General features: G+C 42.3%; 1 protein-coding gene across 1 annotated transcript in view; it reads right to left on the bottom strand.

Annotated features, from left to right (window-relative positions):
- The window catches only part of SLC49A3 (solute carrier family 49 member 3), a 234,869-nt gene that overhangs the window by 40,467 nt on the left and 179,608 nt on the right, over positions 1 to 14,794 (bottom strand). The window contains exon 7 of the mRNA XM_053702739.1: positions 8,355 to 8,507. Coding sequence (XP_053558714.1) covers positions 8,355 to 8,507 — 153 coding nt within the window. The remainder of the gene's footprint in view (positions 1 to 8,354; positions 8,508 to 14,794) is intronic.

The following is a 14,794-nucleotide window of genomic DNA, read 5'->3' as shown; positions in this document are numbered from 1 at the left end:
ATTCTTAAACCTTGAGAAGGAATAAAAAGAATATCTGACAGTCTAATTTCTGGATATAATCTCAGAAACTGCAACAGGGACAAGAAACCCACCAAGGGATTAAACAGTACACCACATTTAACTGGTATATCCCCATCTACTTTTGGATCATGTAACCTCTTAAGTAAGAAAGCAAACATTATCTTAAAAATAGAATGAATATACTTAGCATACAATTAAATGGATTTCAGTAAAATGATCAGAGTAAGACTGAAAAAAAGAAAACCCCTCCGAGGACACAGAAGCCTCATAACTATTAGAAGGTAAATTCAGAATTGACCTTTTACGCATAGTTAAAAAGAGGCATGGCCACCAACATTACAGCACTGTTGTTCGAATTAAGTTCATAATTCCAGGAGAAACAAAACTTATGCTAACCAGATAAATTCCTTTCCTGGCAGGGAGAGTCCACAACTTAATTTATTACTGTTGGGAACCAATACCCAAGCTCTAGAGGACACTGAATAAATAACAAAGGGTGGGGAGGGTAAAAAAGAATGCGGCCCATTAACTGAGGGAACCACAGCCTGTAACACCTTTCTCCCAAAAGCTGCTTCAGCCGAAACAAAAACATAGCATTTATAGAACTTTGAAAAAGTATGCAAGGAGGACCAGGTAGCCAGCCGCCTTACAAATCTGATCTATTGAGGCTTTGTTCTTAAAAGCCCAGGAAGAAGAAACTGCCCTAGAGGAATGAGCCATTATCCTCTCAGGAGGCTGTTGTCCAGCCTTCTCATAAGTCAAACGGATGATACTTCTCAGCCAATAAGATAATGAAGTTACAGTGGCCTTCTGGCCCTTGCGTCTAGCCATATATAAAAAAAAACATAGTAGGGGATTGTCTGAAATCCTTTGTTGCCTGGAGATAAAAATTTAAAGCATGCACAACGTCCAGATTGTGGAGCAAACGCTCCATCGAGGAAGGATTAGAACAAAAGGAAGGAATAACAATCTCTTGATTGATGTTGCGATCCGAGACCACCCTGGGTAGAAATCCTAACGTGATACGTAAAACTGCCTTATCCGCATGGAATACCAGATAAGGGGGCTCACACTGTAAAGCAGAAATCTCAGAGGTGATGGCCAACAAAAACAGAACCTTCCAGGATAGAAGTTTTAGATCAACAGAATGTATTGGCTCAAAGGGAGCTTGCTGCAAAACACGAAGAACAAGATTGAGGTTTAAACACAGGTCTGATTTGAACCAGAGCCTGAACAAAAGACAGTGCATCAGGAAGGTCTGCTAATCTCTTGTGCAGTAGGACCGACAGGGCAGAAATCTGACCCTTCAGAGAACTAGCCGACAGGCCCTTTTCAAAATCATCCTGAAGAAAAGGCAGAATTCGAGCAATTCTCACTTTGTGCCAGGGAAAACTGCATTCCTCACACCAAAGTAGGTAGGTACGCCACACCCTGTGGTAAATACAGCTAATAACAGGCTTACAAGCCTGGATCAGAGTATCTATGACTCTCTCAGAAAAATCTCTTTTTGATAAGACTAGGCATTCAATCTCCATCCAGTCGGTCTCAGAGAATCTAGATTTTAATGCAGGAATGATCCCTACATTAGAAGATCCGCTCGGGACGGCAATCTCTATGGAGGGGAGGAGGACATCCTCACCAGATCTGTGAACCATGTTCTCTGCGGCCAAGATGGCGCTATTAGAATTACCGAAAATGAAGGTCCAGAAATGCAAACCTCAGGAACTTAAAATGATCCTTGTGAATCAGAACATGAAGGTATGCTTCCTTTAAATCGATTGTAGTCATTCCTGAATCAGGTGAAGGATGGACCTAATATTCTCTATTTTGAAGGAGGGAACTCTGAGAAACTTGTTTAGATATTTAAAGTCCAGTATTGTACGATAAGTCCCCTCCTTTTTGGGAACCACAAAGAGGTTTGAATAAAATCCTAGCCTCCTTTCTGAGGCGGGCACTGGGACGATTACTCCCAGGGAGGAGAGATCCCGAACGCAATCTAAGAATGCTGCTCTCTTTTCTGATTTTGAAGACAGTCTTGAAAGGAGAAATCTGCCCCTTGGAGGACAAGATTTGAACCTTATTTTGTATCCCTGAGATACGACATCTAATACCCAAGGATCCTGAACATCCTGACCCAAGCCCCTGAGAAGTATAGTCTGCCCCCTACTCAATCCGATGCCAGATCAGGGGCCGCCCCTTCCTTCATGCAGATTTGTTATCTGTGGGCTTTTTGTCTGCTTGGACTTATTCCAAGTCTGGTTGGGTTTCCAAGTACTCTTGGACTGTTCAGGCTTGGAAGATGATTGAGTACTGTGGTTCTTGTCTGACCAAAAGGAACGGAAATTAGATGACTGACGCCCCTTGGGTCTAATCTTCTTATCCTGGGGAAGGAAAGAGTCCTTTCCCCCCATGACAAAGGAAATGATGGAGTCCAGACCTGGTCCAAATAAAACCTTCCCCTTAAATGGTAAAGAGAGAAGTCTGGACTTCGAGACCATATCAGCAGACCAGGATTTTAGCCAGAGGCCAGGACTGCGAAACCTGAAGATTTGGCATTCAAGCGGATAATCTGCATATTAGCAGCACAGATAAAAGAGTTGGCTATCCTTAAAGCCTTGATCGTCCCCTGAATATCCTTAAGAGGGGATTCTACTTCAATTAATTCCGACAACGAGTCGTACCAATAAGTGGCTGCTCTTGCAACCGTGGCTACAGCTGCTGCCGGTTGGAAAAGGAAACCCATATGTTGGAACAGTCTTCTCAAGATGTTTTCCAATTTCTTATCCATAGGATCCCTGAAAGAGGAGCTATCCTCTAGAGGAATCATAGTGCGTTTTGCGAGCGTCGAAACGGCACTATCCACTTTAGGAATGGAGTTCCACATTTCCAGATGAGAATCAGGAACTGGAAATATGTTTTTAAGTTGTGGAAGAATAGAAAGGAGTTCCAATCCTTTCCCTTTCATCAGCAATAATGTTCGCCATACGGACAGGAACTGGGAAAGTCTCCGGGACCTTCTTGTCCTCATAGACCCTATCTAATTTAGGAATCTTAGATTCCTCAGGAAGTTTAGCTTCTGGAACCTCCAGAGTAGAGAGAACCTCTTTTAAAAAAAGGAACCTAGCTTTAGATTTAAAATTGAACATCTCAGTTTTCTGAGGCAGGAGGTTTACCCTCTGAAACCTCTGACTCTGATATATCACCATCAGATGCAACCGAGGTTCACTCATCCTCAGAAAGTTGATGCAGACTAATTCTGATTGAAGAGAAGTAGTATCCCTCAAATCAGTAGATCTATGTTTGACCTTTCTCTTACGTTTCCCAGAGATAGGTAAAGCATTTAGGGCCGCAGAAACAGTAGATTGCAACTGAGTAGTCAAATCCGCTGGAAAACCCCCCACCTCTAGCTGGAGGGATGAGCGTGCCGCGGGGAACTGATTGTGGAGAAGGGTTAAATCGGGGTTTGCGAAATTAAAGTGGGCATCTCCTGGACAACCTGAGAGGTGGAAGGCTCAGAGGGTATAAAGATATGAGAGTTTGGGTTAACTGTTAACTAGTCTTCCTAGCTTTTAAAACAACACCTATACAACTAGAACAAAATTAAGCAGGTCGACAAACCATGGCCTCTTCGCAATATAAACAAGCATTGGACATTGATAAAGTAGGGACAGAGCTAAGGGTTAACATCAGAGTCCTCCATAGAGGATAATGATCCCCACAAAAAAATGTTAACCAAGTGTAAAAAAGCGTTGCAGCGCAGAATGGCACCTCTACCCACACCTAAGCTGGGGTACTCACCATCTCCCAGTAACCCACAGCTGAAGAATAGTCAGTAGACTCTACGAAAGGACAACTGGAGCTGCTATTGTGGAGGAGATGCGGCCGGTCATGTGATCGTGTAACTAAGCCCGCCCCCACAGCAAACTGAAAGCGTGCAAAGCTGAGAAGCTGCGCAGTGTATAAAAAATCAATAAAAAGGCCAACCTGTATCAATATGTCTGACAGACACCCTCATGAGCCATAACCCCTTCACAAGTGCTCCGATCTACAGAGCTAAGCAGCAAATATCCCCAACTGCCCCATACACATAACCTCAACTGCGGAGGTAATTTAACCCCGGATCCCATAGGGGATTAACACTTGTCACACTGTGAATAAAGCCGTCCCTCTATATTAGGGAATTGATAATACCCATTAGGCACTTTCCCATAAATAGATAAGGGACTTACCCCAGGATCAGTGCTGTGGAGCAGACACTGCAACCCAAAGTGTGACAGACTCTCTGTTCTCCTGCCAGGGACCTGAGTGAGCGGTGTAAAACAGTGTAACTTAACACTGGTTACCCAGGGGTCATTAGGTTGAGCATCCAGATCAATACAGAGAACTTCCCTGTTACATCTGAATCTAACGTTCACCACCACACTCACTAATTGTGGTTACTGTAAAAGCCCCAGTCCTCTCTAGAAGGTAAAATACCCATTAAGAGGACTATCTTCTTCTAACACTTTCTCTGCCATCCTCCTATAGTGACGAAGGCAAAGAATAACTGGGGGGGATAGGGGAAGTGGGAGGGATATTTATAGCCTTTGGCTGTGGTGTCTTTGCCTCCTCCTGGTTGCCAGGTCTTGATATTCCTAACAGTAATGAAGTTGTGGACTCTCCCTGCCTTTGGAAAGAAAAGTAGAATATTCTTCCTGTAAGGAACAAACAGAAGGAGCAATAATACCCTTTGAAGCAGGAACAGTAGTAGTAATGGTCAGAATGCATTAAAACATTAATATATTTATTGCATAAGATTGCTAAAGGAAATACCTTAATATATAACAATATAAACATTTAAAACCAGTAGAAAATATTCACATAACCCAGTTTCAAAGGCAGATTTAGGGACAGAATTACAAGGCTCCATAACTGCAAAAAAAAAAAACTAATAATAAAAGTTAAATCCAGAAAACAAAGATAAATGATAATATTAAAAGAGCTCTTGTAGGGAGACACTTAAACCTTTTGAAAAAAAACCTTACAATTTGAAAAATCACTAATACAAGACAAGTACATCTTACATCCAGACAGCACACTTGCAAAGTGAGGCGTGCCAAACTTAGGTCATATAAAATAGAAAAGGGCATCAAAAAAATTAGCTGCCTGCAGGCTCGCCAGAAACACCAGTTATGAAGCTGCTCTGAGCAGGCGGACAGACATCGCCGCAATTCAACCTGATCGAGTACGATCGGGTTGATTGACACCTCCCTGCTGGCGGCCGATTGGCCGCAAGTCAGCAGGGGCGGCGTTGCACCAGCAGCTCTTGTGAGCTGCTGGTGCAATGTTAAATGCGGAGAGCGTATTGCTCTCCGCATTTAGCGAGGTCTTGCGGACCTGATCTGCACTGTCAGATCAGGTCTGCAAGACCTTTGATAAATAGGGGCCATATAGTGATAACCTAAACGGCTTATAGCGTGCCAAGTAAATAAAAATAAAGTACTAACCCAAAGGTACTCTGCTACTGGAGTAAACCAGTAGTAAGCCTATACCAGTGCTGAAACATAAAAGCAGAGAAACTGGTATAGGAGTATGCAGACGAAACAACAGGCAGAGTCAAAGTCTCTGCGACCCCCACGGCAAGGCTTGTGACTAAATACTACACTGGTGGGGAAAAAAACGTGAAAATAAACTGTGCACATAAAGGCCTTGTGTAAATAAAGATAAAGAAACCTTCAAATGCCTTTGAAGTAAATAAGAAACTTCCAAAAATTTGTGCGCACAATTTTCACATTGTTTTTTCATTTTAACTATATTATTTTTTTTGAATATACACTGATTGTCTTTAACTTATATCTTTTCTATCACATACAGTTAGTGTCCACTGGTGAAATATATGTCACTTCCAATACTTCAAATACATCCCTCTGACAAACACTGTACTCTGAGGGTAAACAGGCCTTAACTCAATCTGAGAACCCCTCTCTCTGAAGAATCAAATGCACTCTTCGAACCCCTCCAGTAGAGGCAAAGACAAGACTGGTGAGGTGGGAGGGATTTTATAGAGTTCTTGGGGTTTGGAAACCTTTGCCTTCTCTTAGTGGTAGGAAAGAGTAATTCCCAGGAGTAATGGATTGTGGGCTCTCGCCACCTGTATGAAAGAAAACCATGGTTTATGGAGATACATGAAGTGATAAACATTTAAACTTAAACTACAATAAGTTTATTTGTCTAATGGTTTCCTAAGGTACAGTATCTTGTGTTGCCTAAGTTTGTACAGTTTTTTTTATAATAAAGTATAGAAGGTTTAAGTTCTCAGGACAACTAAATCTCATATACTCAAATGTACATAACCACCACCAAGAGGATAAATAAAAAGGAAAAGTGCCACATGAGAGCCATAAGCATTTAAGCTCCTGATCAAAAAAAAAAAAAACCCACCAATCCCTAACACTGCCGTTCCTCATTGGCTCACTTGCGGTTTCCGTTTAGGCACTTTAAAGGGACAGTAAACATAAAATATGTATCTGCATATTTTGTTTAAACTGCCATTTAAATAGTTAATCTAACTTTCCAGGGCACACATATTCAATCTTTCAAATGTTTAAATAACCATTTAACCTTGATGCCCCTTAATTCTGCAGTGTTTCTTTCTTTGAAGTGAGTGAGGACATTTCAGCCAACCGGATAAGGACCACCCTCCCCAGTTAACTAGTTATAGCGTGCACCTGTAACCCGCATGCATGCTTTACTTACCACCTGGCAGAGCAATGTATAGAGTCAATCTTGATGTGACCCCTGTCGGCTGGTAAGTTATGTGTATATACAGGTAACAGGGAACATTCGCTATAACTAATGAATTGGGGTGAGCTGTCACCTTTCTGATGTCTGTACTGCCCCCAGTGCAACTAAATATTTATTGCCCCTTTAATGCTCGTGGATCCTTAGCTGGGGAGTCAAATATGATTGGCTCTGAACAATAATGCTAACTAATTAAAGTAAGTCATTTTTGCATCAGAAGGTCGCTTTAAAAACATAGCCCTTTTTAATACTTGCAACACGGCCTCATCATAAAGTGGCAGAACTCTCGGCATGGTTATAGTAAGAGCGGGATCTCTATTAAAACATTTATTCCCGCTAGAATTGAAATCTATTGTAGCAGTCAACTTTGCATTAAGTTCACTAGTAAAATAAAACAATCTATTAATACTTTAAGTGTTTTCCCTAAAATTACACAATACATGTTATTAAAAACTTTTGTAGACATAGGGGCCTATCTATAAAGCTCCATACGGAGCTTGACGCCCCGTGTTTCTGGCGAGCCTCCAGGCTTGCCAGAAACACCAGTTATGATACAGCAGTCTAAAGACCGCTGCTCCATAACCCTGTCCGCCTGCTCTGATGAGGCGGACAGGAATCGCCGGAATTCAACCAGATCGAGTACGATCGGGTTGATTGACACTTCCCTGCTAGCGGCCAATTGGCCGCGAGACTGCAGGGGGCGGCGTTGCACCAGCATCTCTTGTGAGCTGCTGGTGCAATGCTGAATACGGAGAGCGTATTGCTCTCCGCATTCAGTGAGGTCTTGCGGACCTGATCCGCATTGTCGGATCAGGTCCGCAAGACCTTTGTTAAATTGGCCTCTTAATGTTTAGGATTAAAATGTAAGAGAGATGTGGAATGTATCTGTAAAAAATATCCCACAAAATCCCAAAGATGTCTTTTCCGCACAATGTGGATCAAGGCTAAATCATCAGAATGAATCCAAGCAACCATCATGGAACGCTAATAAGTGATTTTATTTAAGCCTAATCATAATAGTTCAATCAGGAATCAGTTAAAGACAAACTATTACTGACCATGATTTGTATAGGGTGTGTAAACTTATAGAAACAATTGTAATGCTTTATTATTTTTTTTTAATTTTGTTTCAATAAAAGATTAATTTGTTTTTTATTTAAATCATTTTTGGCTATGGTATATGATTAAAGATCTACTATAATTTGTCTTGCTGTCTTTACATTACAACAGCATTAGGAAATCGTATTTCTTAAATGTGAGTAACAGAGCTTGAAGCGTTAAAACACATTGACCACTGGCGGTTCTAGACCGTAACATATATAGCAAGGGTACATGGGTATACATATAGGAGGACCACATAGTACCTATTGCTACCTTTATTTTTGTCTCAAATCCCCCTTCTTTATCCCTCTTTTTGCCCTGCACTCTGTGTAAAAAAGCACTAAAAGTGCTAAATAAATTAACGTGTCGTATAGCAACCTCCTCAGTAACCCCTAGAACCCACAGCTGGTCTTGACTACCATGTGACCACTACAAAAACGCTATGTACTCACCACAGCAAAAGCAATACTTGCTAGTGAAGCCATAGAGAAGCATATCTTGACAACCTCTGTAAACCTTTTTGTTTTGTCAACATACAGTCCACACAATAAGGCCCCGATAATTCCAAAGAAAATGAACAGCGCCCCACAGAGACCTGAAAAAAACTGGTAAAGAAAAGAAGATGAGTAACTTGATTATTTTATGTTGAGGGGGTATGTGTAATTGTGTAGTGCATGAATTCATATAATGTATTCCTCATTTCCTCGCTACAGCACAATGACTATGGCACTCTTTTCTAGTCGTGCATAACTAACTGCCCTGCTGCAAAAATATAAAGCAAATTAAAACATTAACAATATTCAAGAATATAAAAAGGTTTCTTGTTGCTAATAACAAACTGGACCTCATAATCCAGGCCCTGATCAGACTCTAACATTAGCAATGGCCCCTTGCAATACAACTGATGCACTTCAACTATTGTTTAACTGAGCAACATTTCTGATTAGATTGTGAACCATGTATCGGAAAATAAACTTACTTGAAGCCTGGTGTAGCATATTTGAAAAGCATTGACTATTTGTGACTATTTGTCACTAGTGATGCATAAATGTTTTAAATATGTATTACCTCAAAGGTACTAATCTGCTTTTCACTGTGTAAAGTGACTCGTTTGCGAGTATTGTAAAAAGACAACTTTTATATCAGATATACTCAGATAATATAAACATAATATTAGTCAATCAGGCTGTAAGCAGAAGAGTCTTTAATCATATATTAGGGCTCAATCCTATGCTACCAGCTACTGATGCTGACAAGTAAACATTCATGTTGTTACCAGTAGTAGGTTGTGAGCCATGATATTGGAGTTGCTTATGGAGCGAGGCAGCTCTTATGCAATAGAGGCGGCTTTTACTCTTTATGGTAAGTTTCCAATGATTATTTTAGCTGCCGCACTACTGTGTTTAGGTACATGCAACTTCATGCAGAGGATTAAAAAGAAATTAACCCCTCAGTATACCCTTACACTAATGGCCACAACTTTTTAACCCCCTCCTTAACCACCCCACTGCAATGAACCCTAACTGCAGCTGTCATGGCTGGTTAATCATTCTATTCATACATGAAAAATGAATGTCGCTTTAAAGAACTGTTGCTGGAAACAGAAGAGCCTGAAGAACTGCTGGATATAAAAATAAAAACCAAACTGTTCATAATTCAGATAGAGCATGCAATTTGAAGAGACTTAGCAGCAGCAAATCACTACTGGGAGCTAGCTGGTGATTGGTGGCTACACACAGATACCAATTGTAATTGGCTCACCAGATGTGTTCAGCTAGCTCCCAGTAGTGAAATGCTGTTCTGGAGCTGACTAACTATGCGTTTTATCCTTTTGCAAGACTTAAATACATAGTTATAAGTAAGTAACAGTACAATAAATAACAAATAAGATAATTTTATTTTTTTCATTTAGTAAAGTATAAAAAATTCAATTTTTATGTTATGTAAACTTTTTTATTAACTTAAGCTTAGTTGTTAAGTATTTTGGGATTTGCTAATAAGGAGGGGATCATGACAAGGGGTTATCAATAGGTGGGGTTGATAAGGGTATGGTTACAATTTAGGGGGATTGTGATGAGTGTGTGATTGTCATAAGGGGAGGTATTTGCAGTGGGGGGGATTATGTGGTGCGTGTTAGGGTTAATGGGTGTTAATTATATGGGGAAGTCCTGGCTACATATAATTCTGGTTAAGGGGCTGGTTCAGGCTTTACAGTCAATGGCTGTTAGTGATATTTGCAGTTAGGGTTAATTGTGGCCCTTGGTTTGTAAATTCATCGACCCCCTCTTCATGGTGCATTAGAATAATGAAATTGGTACTGGCTATACTATTCTAAGATTTTTTCAAAATCTATCTTCAGTCTCCCCTGGTTTGGTCAATCCTCATGTTTTGTTGTTGAACACATTCTGCACCATGTGTGAGCATAAGAGTAGCTTTCCTTTTAAAAACATATTGTACCTTTTATTATAACTACCTTAGGTCTAGATTACAAGTGAGGCTCTATCTTTACGTGCGCCCATAAAGGGGAAAATTTGCCCCTCTTACAGACGCACGTTATATAACCAGCCTTTACAAGTGGCTGGTAAATGCAACCGCAAGCTCGCGTTTTAACTTTGCGCTAAGCGCAATTAACCAGGTCACCTTACCAGATAATTTCCTTTCCTTCTGTATGAGGAGAGTCCACAGCTTCACTCATTACTTGTGGGAAAACAGAACCTGGCCACCAGGAGGAGGCAAAGACACCCCAGCCAAAGGCTTAAATACCTCCCCCACTTCCCTCATATCCCAGGCATTCTGCCAAGGGAACAAAGAACAGTAGGAGAAATATCAGGGTTTAACGGGGGCCAGAAGAAAAAACAAAAATTAAGTTCCGCCCAGCGGAGAAAAACGTGCGGGCCGTGGACTCTTCTCATACAGAAGGAAAGGAAATTATCTGGTAAGCATAATTTATGTTTTCTTTCTTAATATGAGGAGAGTCCACGGCTTCATTCATTACTTGTGGGAAACAAATACCCAAGCTCTAGAGGACACTGAATAAAGATGGGAGGGAAAAGAGGCGGATCCTTATTCTGAGGGCACCACAGCCTGCAAAACCTTTCTCCCAAAAGCTACTTCAGCCAAAGCAAAATACTTTGAAAAGGTATGCAAGGAGGACCAGCTAGCCGCCCTACAAATCTGATCCATAGAGGCGTCATTCTTAAAGGCCCAGGATGAAGCCAAAGCTCTAGTTGAATGAGCCGTAATCCTCTGAGGAGGCTTATGTCCCGCTGTCTTATATGTCAAGCAAATAATACTCCTCAACCAAAAAGATAAGGAAGTGAAAGAGGCCTTCTGCCCTCTACGCTTCCCAGAATAGATAACAAACAAGGAAGAAGTCAGTCTAAAATCCATTGTAGTTTGAAGATAGAATTTCAAAGCTTGAACCTTAAGAACTAGATTTAAACTCCAAAGAGGAGCGACAGGTCTAAACACAGGCCTGATTATAGACAGAGCCTGAACAAAAGACTGCACATCAGGAAGTTCAGCGAGTCTCTTGTGCAATAACACAGATAGAGTCGAAATTTGTCCCTGTAGGGAACTCACAGAAAGTCCCTTCTCCATACCATCCTGGAGAAAGGAAAGAATCCTGGAAACCTTGACCTTATGCCAGAAAAATCCATGCTCTTCACACCAGAATAAGTAGGTCCTCCACACCTTATGATAGATGCAACGAGTGGCCGGCTTTCAAGCTTGAATAAGAGTATCAAAACCTCTCTTGGCTAGGACTAGGCATTCAATCTCCATGCAGTCAGCCTCAGAGAATCTAGATTTTGATGAACAAAAGGATCCTGTTCCAGCAGATCCCTGCAACAAGGTAACCTCCATGGAGGAGATGAGGACATCCTGACCAGGTCCGCGAACCACATCCTTTGCGGCCAAGATGGAGCAATTAGTATTGGGATGGGGATGAAGATACCATTCCCCCGGATGAAAGGATTGTCTGCTTAGAAAATCCGCTTCCCAGTTGTCCACACCTGGAATGTGGATCGTTGACAGTGAGCAGTTGTGGGCCTCTGACCATTCCAGAATCTGAGATACTTCCCCCATTACTAGGGAGCTCCTCGTTCCCCCCTGATGTTGACCGAGGTTATGTTGTCTGATTGGAATCTGATAAACTGGGACAAACCCAGAAGAGGTCAAGCCTTCAGAGCATTTAAGATCACTCAAGGTTCTAAAATGTTGATCGGGAGGAGAAATTCCTCTCAATTCCACAGAACCCGTGCCTTCCTGGCACCCCAAACAACTCCCCATCCTGAGAGACTTGCATCCATACTCACAATCTTCCAGGATGGTCTCAAGAAGGATGTCCCTTGGGACAAGTGATCTGGACAGAGTCACCAAGAGAGCGATTCTCTCGACCAGTTGTCCAAAGAAATCTGTTGTGACAGATCTGAGTGGTCGCCGTTTCACTGGCTCAGCATGCACAGCTGAAGAGGCCTGAGATATAACCTGCCAAATGGAATGATGTCTATTCTGGACACTATAAGTCCAATTACCTACATATACCAGGCCACAGAGGGCCTTAAGGAGGTCTGTAGGGAAAGACACCTGGAAGTTAGCTTGTAACGTCTCTGGTCTGTAAGAAATATCCTCATGAATATGGAGTCTATTATCGTACCCAGGAATTCCACCCTGGTACTGGGAACAAGAGAACTTTTTTCTAAGTTTACCTTCAATCCATGAGATCGAAGAAGAAATAGAAGATCTTTTGAATGGTTCTCAGCAAACTGACAGGATGGAGCCTGAACCAGGATGTCATCTAAATATGGCGCTACTGCTAACCCTCTGGTTCGAGGAGAGCCCCCAGAACCTTTGTAAAAACTCTTGGGGTAGTAACAACAAACTGGAAGCGCTGGTCCAGGAATTCGAATCTGTGAATTGGAATGTAAGGATAAGCATCCTTCAAGTCTATCATAGTCATTAACTGTCCTTCCTGAACTAAGGGCAGAATGGACCTTAACGTCTCCATCTTGAACGATGGGACCGACAGGAACTTGTTAAAGCACTTTAGGTCCAGAATCGGGCAAAAAGTTCCCACCTTCTTTGGGACCACAAAAAGGTTTGAGTAGTATCCCAGACCTCTTACTGCTAGAGGTATCGATACAATTACTCCAAGGGAGGAGAGATACCTCATGCACCCTAGAAAGGCCTCTAATTTTTCTGGCCTTGAAGACAGGTTTGACAAGAGGAATCTGCCTCGGGATGGATGAGATCTAAACCTATCCTATACTCCTGAGCGATGACCTCCAGGACTCAAGGGTCTTGCACGTTCCCCAGCCAAGTCTCCAGAAAGAGAGATAGTCTGCCCCCCACACAGTCCGAAAACGGATCGGGGGCTGCCCCATCATGCCGACTTTGACTAGGCCGGCTTCTTGCTCTGCTTGGATTTATTCCACGGCTGATTCGGTCTCCAAGTTCCCTTGGGTTGATCAGGATTTGCGGAGGGCTGCTGCCGTTGGGGTTTATCCGAATGAAAGGGACGAAAATTAGGACAGTTTCCCTTAGGCTTGTTCTTCTTATCCTGCGGTAAAAAGGCACCCTTGCCTCCAGTGACAGTGGATATGATTGAGTCCAGGCCTGGACCAAAAAATAATCTTCCCCTTAAATCGCAGGGAAAGAAGTCTAGATTTTGAAGTCATGTCCGCAGACCAAGACTTCAGCCAGAGTGCCCTACGTGCTAGTACTGAAAAACCTCACGCCTTGGCATTCAGGCGAATAATCTGCATATTTGCATCACAAATAAAAGAATTAGCCACTCTCAATGCCTTAATTCTTTCCTGGATCGTGTCAAGGGGACCTTCCACCTCGATCAATCCAGATAAAGAGTCGCACCAATAGGTGGTGGCTCCAGCCACCGCAGCAACCGCTGCTGCCGGTTGAAATAAATATCCCGTGTGCTTAACATCTTTCTCAACAGAGTTTCTAGCTTCTTATCCATGGGCTCTTTGAACGCGGAAATATCCTCAAGCGGGATAGTAGTGCGTTTAGCAAGCGTGGAGATAGCGCCATCCACCTTAGGGACGGAACCCCACAACTCTAATTGAGAGTCCGGAACCGGGAATAATTTCTTAAAGGAAGAAGAAGTTGAAAAGGAAGAACCAAGTCTTTCCCATTCATAAAATGTGCCATCTTTATGGGAAAGTCTGTGGTACAACTCTGTCCTCGTAGACCTTATCTAGTTTAGGAATACAAGGTTCCTCAGGTAATTTTGGTTCTGGAACCTCTAAAGTAGCCAAAACTTCCTTTAACAGAAAGCATAAGTGTTCAATCCTAAATCTAAAGTCTGGTTCCTCCGCAGCTGGAGGCCTAGAGGCATCAGATTCCGACCCAGAAAGAGCATTCTCTGAAGTATCAGAGGCGTCCTCATCATCGGATAGTCTGGAATCAGATAAATCCAATAAGTTAGTAGATGACCCCTGGGAAGAATAGCAATATTTGATCTTTGATCTTGCGCTTAGCTGGGCAAGGTAAAGGACTAAATGCTGCAGACATTGCCGTTTGTAGCTGTTCAGTAAAGTCTGGCAGAAAGAGGGCCCCTCCAGAAGGAGGACTAGCAGTGCAATGGGAAGCTGCCTGTGTAATAGGAGATGACATCAGGGAACGCACCTCAAGGGACGGAGACTGATTAGAGCTGGACGGCTCAGTGGTACTAAACATATTTGTTTTCTTAGATAAAAACAGAATTTATGATTACCTGATAAATTACTTTCTCTTGCAGTGTATCCAGTCCACGGATTCATCCTTACTTGTGGGATATTCTCCTTCCCTACAGGAAGTGGCAAAGAGAGCACACAGCAGAGCTGTCCATATAGCTCCCCCCCTAGCTCCACCCACCAGTCATTCGACCAAAGGT

The sequence above is a fragment of the Bombina bombina genome, chromosome 2, assembly GCF_027579735.1.
Source record: "Bombina bombina isolate aBomBom1 chromosome 2, aBomBom1.pri, whole genome shotgun sequence".
NCBI lineage: Eukaryota > Metazoa > Chordata > Amphibia > Anura > Bombinatoridae > Bombina > Bombina bombina.
The sequence above is the reverse complement of the archived record's forward strand: the minus strand, read 5'-3'. Positions and strand labels throughout refer to the sequence as shown.